Source organism: Dothidotthia symphoricarpi, assembly GCF_010015815.1.
Source record: "Dothidotthia symphoricarpi CBS 119687 unplaced genomic scaffold P153scaffold_8, whole genome shotgun sequence".
NCBI classification, from domain to species: Eukaryota; Fungi; Ascomycota; class Dothideomycetes; order Pleosporales; family Dothidotthiaceae; genus Dothidotthia; species Dothidotthia symphoricarpi.
In genome coordinates this window covers 203,444-212,086 of record NW_022985015.1, presented here as the reverse complement: position 1 = coordinate 212,086, position 8,643 = coordinate 203,444, and the positions used below count along the sequence as shown (strand labels likewise).

Sequence of the window (8,643 nt, the reverse complement as noted above, 5' to 3'; positions counted from 1 at the left end):
CTTAGTATTTAGATCTTTTATATAAGATATACTACTATAATACTAAGTAATACGTTTTATTCCTTTTTACTATTTACTTAAGTCTTTAGAAATTTAATTCTAAATATCAAAAAGACTAAGATAGTAGAAAAGATTAAATATTATAATATACAAATTTTTAAAGTACTATAGAACACAGCGCTTAAACGTCTATATTGTAATAGTAGAATTGTTATTTAGGTATATAATCTCAATTATAGTAAAATGAGGCTACTCGCCCTACGTTAGCCCAGGGCTTTGCCCTGGGCCCTGGCTGGCTTAATAATAATTATTGGCTTAACAAACAATTTAGCACAAAATCGAATATAACACAAGATAGAGTTAGTAATTTAAGGAAGTGTACAGATAGAAAGTATCTAAAGAATTTAACGTATCTTTCTATCTATTTAGATTTCAAAAATAACAAAAGTGTAGCTCTTAAATTGTAACGGAAAATTTAAAGGTTAAAGTCTTAGCAAAACAATAATTTTACTGCTCTAATAACGTATTTCTATTTACTAGCTTTAGTAATTAAAATCTTAAGTAGATAGAATTATATATAGCAATTTTGCAGCTCTAGATTGCTGTTTATAGAATTTTTGGAATTTCTGTGTAGCTTATAATATCTTTATTTTTAGCCAAATTGTTTGTTGAGCCGGTAATTATTATTAAACTAGCCAGGGCCTATAGCGAAGCCCTGTGCCAACGTGGGGCGAGTAGGTATAAAATACAAAATAAGTAAAAAGGCTTAAATATATTAAAAGACGTTTTTATACTAGCTTACCTATATAAACTATTACTATTTAAACTTCCCTTAAAGCCGCCTATTCTATATTAGGATTTACTAGTCAACAAATAGTTTTTATATCCTAGCTATAATTTATAATATAAACTTAAGATTTAACTAAACTAGAGATTATAACTATACTTAGCTTAAATAGACATCTTCCTAAGCTATTATATGCGTGTGTGTACTAGTATATTAAGTAGAACGTTACTTAAAGATAGTTAATCTACTTTTTAATACTATTATTATATACACTTACTTATATCTACTATGTATAGAGAGGCTAGGTAGTAGCTTATATATAAAGTTACTATATTAGTTCCTTCTGTATTGTATTTATCTGCTTGTACTTTAGGTATAAATACGCTATAGAACCTAAAATAATAAAATCAAGTTAAGATAAGAAATCTTCTTAATTTACTAGTAATCTTGAGTCTATAACTAAGGCAGAATTAAGGAAAGTATAAGTTATAATTTAATATTGAAATAATCTAGTTTATAAGTATCCTACACAAATCAAAAGTCAAGATAATAGTTTATTTAATTTAATATCTATCTTATTTAAATCTTTTTAAAACAATAATTATACTTAACTAGTCATAGTTTTCTAGTAGTATGGCGTAAACGTTTTTAAACTGCAACTTATAATAAATAAATAATAAAGATATTAATATAAGTAAATATTAGTACTAGTAAAGTACTTGAGACATTTCTAGTACTATTAATAAAAACCTAATCAAGGAGAAAAAGAAAGTAAAATAATAACTTAGAAAAAGAGTATTATCTTTTAATTAGTTTAATATTTCTCTTATTACACTTTAAGCAAGATAAGAAACCTAAATTAAAGTTTAATAGAGTAGGAATTTCTTAGATTAGTCAAGAAAACTAATAAAGCTTTTTTTATTACTTGGCTTTTTAAACTAAATAGCTACGCTACTATAAAGTTAAACAATAGTATTATAACTAATAGAAAGTAGTATATTAAAGTAGCTTTTATAAGCTCTAGATTTACTACTTAAGAAAAGTTACTTGCAATAGTAATTTATAAAGTATAAAATCTAACTAGAGAATAATAAGATTACTATAAAATAAATAACTAAGCTAGCTAATTAGTAGCAGTAAAAGTAAATAGTAATAGTAATAATATAGAGAGTAAAGAGATTATACCAAGTTACACTTTAGCTGCTATAGTAAGTGTAAAAATAAACTAAAGTTAATAAGTAATTATAAAGCGTATTTTAAAACACAAAAGTAATTTAGTATCTTTCTACCTCTTTTCTATAGTAAGGATTTTATTATATTATAGTTACTACTCTATTTTCTAATTCTATTTTGCCTAGTTAGTAAAATACTGCTATACTAACAATATTAATTTTTTAGCTTAGCCCAGAAGTTATAGATCTTTACTTTCTAGTCTACTAATAGAAAATAATAGATACTAGTATTTATTAAAATCAAGAAAGATCTTAAAGTATACTAATTAGAGTATACCAAAATCTATATATATAATTAAAAAGATTAGTAAGATAACTTTGTAGGTAGTAGAATCTTCTACTTAGTAGTTATAAAAACTTACTTAGTTTTTTCTATTTTTAAAAAAAACAAGTTAAAGAACTTTACTGTAAAAAGTAAAGCTCTTCTAGCTTTATTATAATTACAACTTTAATAAATTCTAATATAGAAAGAGTTATCTAAAACAACTATTACTAAGTTATTATCTACTATAAGCTTAGAAAATAACCTTATACCTACTTTATACTATTTAGATTTCTATATTTTAACAATGTAGTAGTTATAATGCAATTGTAGTTTTCTTAATTTCTAGAGCCTGTAATCGCTCTTACTAGAGATTGCTATAATTACTGTAATAGTTAGTATTATTAAGCTAGGAGGGCTGTGCTCTACGGAGCTAAGTTCTTAAACTCTTCAAGAATACTAGAAGAAACTAACTATAACACTTAATAAGTAATAAAGAATTTTCAGTATAGCTGTATAAACTCTAATTTTAGTTTTTTTCTTAAATAAGGCTATAGAACTTATAAATTCTTCTCTAAAAAGCTATATTATTATACCTAATAAGCGTACTACTAAGTAGACTAATATCGCCTTTACCACTTATTAATAATGCTACTTAAAACAAGCTTTTTAATAACTTATTAATATTTAAGAAAACTATTCCAAGTATTTAAAGAAATATATAACGTTATAAATATAACTAAGTAAATCTACTAGTTATATTTTATACTTGTATATGTAGTTTAAGAAGATTATTATACTATATATAAACTAGAGGACGGGGATTAATGTGTTACGTTACTATTATGTTTTTATGCACGCGTTTTAATTGTTTGTTAATCTTTATTTAGCTAAAGTTTAACCTAGTTACAACCCTCTGCTTCCTATTGCTATTGCTATTACTATTACTGTTACTATTGCTATTACTGCTACTTTAAAATTAGCTAGCTTTGTCCTTATTTTATATTAATTATATAGCCTTATAGTAAGGTATTACACCTACTAGATTACTACTATAATTCTTTTTTTCTAGGTAAAGTACCTAGGATCTATAAAACCTTACTTAAAGTAGCTTTTATCTTTAGTTAAAGCAGTATTATTATACTACTTAGTAGTAAGCTTATTAAGTTAGAAGAGCTAGGTATTAAAGAAAGCTGTATTAGTCTTATAAACTAATATAAGAAGGAGCTAAACTCTAACTTTATAGAGCTATACCTTAAGTCTCTTATTAAGCTTAAGGCGCTGTAAGATATCTTTATCTTCTAGGTAGAAGGTATTACTATTATACTAAGTAATACTCTCTATTTCTTCTTACTACCTAACTAGGTCCTTAGAGATCTTACTAGAGATATCTAAAGCAGTAATAACTCTCCCTGCCTCTTTAATAAGCTAAGGTGTTTCTAATATTTCTAAGCTGTACTTGTACTAGGAATTACTTACTTTAATTCTTTACTTATTAGCTTACTACTAGACGCAGTGTAGGAATACCTAGGCTGCGCTAATAGAGTTATATTATTAGTTAGCTATAATTACAGTTATAAAGAAAGATAAGATAAATAGATAAAGACTTCTAAGGTGTAAAGGATATTTATATACTAGCTTATCTATATAAACTGTTATTACTTATACCTCTACTAAAGCTACTCTAGTTATATATTTAGAATTACTAGTTAATAAAAGAGTTTTTATAACCTAGCTATAGTTTATAATATAATCTAGAGTTTATAACTAAACTAAACTTTAACTAACAGCTGCCTAGGCTCTTAAATACGCGTCTGTATTAATATATTAAGCAGCTAGTTATTAAAAGAGAGCTAATTAGCTCTCTATTACCTTTATTATATACTCCTACTAATATTTACTATGCAAAAAGGGGCTAGGTATTAGCTTCTATACTAAGTTACTATATTAAATTCTTATAATATTGCGTCTATCTACCTGTACTACAAGCATAAATACGCTATAAACCTAAAATAATACTATATATAAAATCTTATAAAGTAACCTAGTCTATAAGCTAGTTACTAGGTCTTTATTAATAGTAAATTTAGTAGAAGTAAATAGTAATAGAAAGAGAAAACTAATTTAGTATTTCTAGAAAACTTATTATTAGATATACCAATATAAATAAGATTTAAAAGTCTAAGAAGTACTTAGCGTTTAGTTTAGCTATACGTAATAAACTATACTTTACTAAAGAAGACTAATTCGTATTTAAGTAATCTATAATATTTATTTAATTCTCTTTAAAGAGAGTATTAAGAAAAATAGTTTTTAATAACAGAGTATTATATTAGTTTTCTTTTATCTTCTAAGCTAAAATCCTTACGATTTTATATTAAAGCTAGTCTATTATATATTGAAAATTATAAGGTTATTAACACTAGTAATTTTATTCTATTTGTCTATTGTACTCTAGAGGACAGAGATTAATATATTACGTTACTATTATCTTCTTTTATCTGCGTATTAAGTGTTTATTAGCTTTTGTTATTTATACTAGCTATAGTAGCAAAGGTTTAACCTACTTATAACTCTTAACTTCCTATTAATATTGCTATTACTGTTATTATTACTATTACTATTACTATTATTATTATTACTGCCTCTAGCTTTATCTTTATCTTATATTAACTATATAGTCTTACAGTAAAGTTCTTTACCTTCTAGATTACTTCTATAATTCTGTATCTCTAGGTAGTAAACCTAGAATCTATAAAAGCTTACTTAAAGTAGCTTTTATTTTTAGTTTATATAGTAATATTATACTACTTAGTATTAAGCTTATTTAGTTTAAAAAGCTATATATTTTACAAAGCTATATTAGTTTTTTATAATTATATAGAAAGAAGCTAAATATAAATTCTATAGAGCTATACTAAGTCTTCTATTAACCCTTAAGTACTATAAGATATCTTTATTTCTTAAGTAGAAAGTACTACTATATTACTAAGTATAACATACTATTTTTCTCTACTACCTAAGGAAGTTTATAAATATCTTACTAACAATATCTAAAGTACTATACTAGTACTAGTAATTACTTATACAAATTCTTTAATTATTAGTAAGTAATACGCTATAGTATAAAAACTTTTATAGTAGACTAATAAAACTAAATTCTTAGTAAAGTATAATCTAAGTAGTAAAAAGAATAGATAGAAAATATAAATAAATAGATAAAGTCTTTTTATTTTACCTCTTAATATAAAATAGATATTTATATATAAGCTTATATTATTACTATTAATACTTAGTTTTATAATTAGAATTACTAGTTAAATAAGAGTTTCTTATTTTTACTATAGTTTATAACCTAAAGCTAAACATAATTATAATTTTAACTTAATTTCTAAAATACGTGTCTATATTAGTATATTAAATAGCCTTTTGTTAGGATATAGCTAAATAGCTCTTTATTACTTTTACTTTATTCTCTTACTAACATTTACTATATAAATAGGATCTAAGTATTAGCTTCTATTAAAAGTTACTATATTAGATTCTTACTATATTATTTTTATCTGCCTATACTATACGCATAAATCTGCTATTAACCTATTAGAAAAAAAAATAAGTCTATCTTAATAGCTTCTAAACTAATTTTTCCTTTAGTAAATATAAAACTATAGGTAATAAAAAAATAAAAGTTAGTACTTATATAGTACTTAAGATATCTTAAGTAGAGTCTTTTAAGACTAAGCTATGTAGTAAGAAGAATAAAGAAGTTTTACTTAGTATAAAAGTAATAACTTTTCTATATTAGATTAATATTTGTAAAAGTATATTAAGCTTAAAAAAAATCTTTAAGTATAGCTTTATAAAGTTAGAGTTCTGCTTTTTTAATATTAGTCTTTAAAAATTAGATAGTTTCTTATTAATACTTAACCCTTTTAGTTAAATAGTCTTATAACTTAAATTTTTTATTAATAGCTTTCTATTTTGTATTAACAGCTATTTAAATCTATTATAAACTTTAAGAATACTAGTTATAAAAGTAGACTTATAAGAAAGTTTTTATTAGTTAATAATTAGATTACAAATTTATTAAATAAGTATAATATAAGAATAAAGCTAGTTTATCTTAGTAGAGGGAAGTAGTTTTTGTAATAGTAGTAGTAATAGTAATAGCTATAAAAAGTTAAGAGTAAACAGTTTAGAGCTAGGTTAAACTTAATATTAAGAGTTTGTAAAGTTTTTATCTAAAAATTAATAACTAATTTAAATAAGTTATTTACTAAGATAAAATAGTAGTATTATATATTTTTTACAATTTGATATAGATAGAAACGCTATAACTAAGTAATATAAACTTATTAAGTACTTTAACTAAGTATATCTATAAAATAACTCTATAGATTATACTTATAACTTAATATATTTTCCTTTATTTAGGCAAGAGTCTTACTATAATTTATAAGCTAACATTAATAGGACAGTAATTTATCTAGTATTATAGATATAACTTACTATAGCTTTAGGGCTGTATACTTATTAATAGTATTAATAATTTTTAAATATACTGTTTTTTACTATATCTTTTGTTAATAGATCTAATTACGTAATATTATAAGTACACAAAGCTACGTATGTACAATTTAGTATTATAGCATATAAAGATAGATTACCTGCTACTTACTTGGTGTAGCCCTTTTAGTATATATACTTCCACACTAGCGCACGTGACTACCCTCTAGCAAGTGTCTGCATGGAATGCTAGGCGGTACCTAACGTTATGCTTTTATTTCCTATTTTTGCTACACATCGTTCAACCATCAATTCATTGCATGTTCTCTGTTATGAAATACGCAATTATAAAACTATTAAACCCTACAGCGTGACCAGCTGATGGGTATCGGAAAAAATGGAATAACAATCTACATGCTCAGGAAGTAACATCAATAACACGTGACTGAGACTACCACCCTAAATCAGGGTCAATTTGTGATTGTGCCTGACATTTGGTCGTTGTTCATCTCACAGTCTCGCACATTTTGTGTTTGTTCGTTTCATCGTCGACTTTGCTCGCTGACAAAACTTGTAATGCTCTGGGCATCCTGATCTCGTTGATATGAGTACTCATGCGCATCGCCTTTGTACCCGTTGTCCCACGCCGCGATTCGCGACAAAAGCCTACACATGTCAAAAAAACAATTCAGAAAGTCTAGGTCAAGGATGCTCACCTGTCGTCAGGCTCAAGTTGGGACTGGTCAGGTATGAACTCGTAGTCACCCTCGTATGGGAGGTATATGGATGAGGCTGCGATGCCCAGACTTGTCAACACAAGTAAGATCCAGGATGCTGTACAGAGAGACCAGGACGCGTCGAGGTGCCAGCCGCTCCAGAAGCGAGAGTCGTTGTCGAAGAGGAAGGCCTATGATGGTCAGCCGTGTTACATATGACCATATACCAGCAACAAGAGTGCGGATATAACGCACCACGATAGCCATGCCTGCGCACTGAACGAAAGCACTGAAGAGCAGCACAGAGGCCACTATCCCCCATCCCTGCACTCTGCGCTGCACGCCACCTGCCATGATGACTACGAATGAGACCAGTGTGCACAGCTCGACGACGACGCCAAACGACGTCAAGAATCCCACGGTCCTCCACATGTTGCAGAAGGACGCATCCTTTGCGCAGTCGCTGTCGCGAGGAAAAGGGACGCAGGTACCGGTGACGGCCGAGCAGCGGCTGTGGAGGCCGTACGAGTACTCGCGCTCGCCGTTCTGGAACGGTCAGACATGGTGCTTGAATAAAGAGGGACTCGGGGTGGCACGGAAACGTACCGGACTATAGCTGACCCATCGCGGCATGGCGATGCTGGCAATCGTCATGACGGTGCCTGCGCGTTGTGTCAGTCTCTGCGCCACGGCTTCGCACATGCTGCCACACTTACAAGCAATGGTGAAGACCAAGCTCACGGCGTACACTACCACTCGCGTCATGGTGAAGAGACACCCGTCGCCTCTGTCTGCAGCTATGAATACAGAGTGTCTCGAGCAAGGGCGCGGCGAGAGGAGTTGCGGGGTCGAGGTAGTACGAGGGTGCGTGATCTGGGCGTGAGGTGTGGACGCTGCCGCCTCAAGGATCGCCGGCACGGTACGCTGCTGCTCCTCCAGGCAGGTTGCGACGGAGCAAATAGGCGCGCAGGATGCGAGGGAAGCTTAGAGTACTTGGTATGGAGGCGAGGGGTCTTCGCTGGTCTTCGCTACGCCGCGCGTGCAGGCTTCCAAACGTCAGCAAAGATAGCAAGACATGGTTGCCGTGGGCGAAAAAGCTTCGAGGCGACCAGCGTGCCGCACCACAACCCTGTCGGTCAC

The 8,643-nt window shown here is 29.2% G+C and overlaps 1 protein-coding gene across 1 annotated transcript; it reads right to left on the bottom strand.

Moving 5' to 3' along the window:
- Nucleotides 1-6,947: 6,947 nt before the first annotated feature.
- On the bottom strand, nucleotides 6,948-8,493 carry P153DRAFT_365867 (uncharacterized protein). The gene is made up of 5 exons (XM_033667919.1): nucleotides 8,220-8,493; nucleotides 8,110-8,165; nucleotides 7,759-8,049; nucleotides 7,504-7,694; nucleotides 6,948-7,453 (listed from the first exon to the last, which is right to left on the bottom strand). Exons 1-5 carry the CDS (start codon nucleotides 8,266-8,268, stop codon nucleotides 7,330-7,332), a joined length of 711 nt encoding a protein of 236 aa, XP_033524626.1. The 5' UTR covers nucleotides 8,269-8,493; the 3' UTR covers nucleotides 6,948-7,329.
- Between the last annotated feature and the right edge of the window lie 150 nt (nucleotides 8,494-8,643).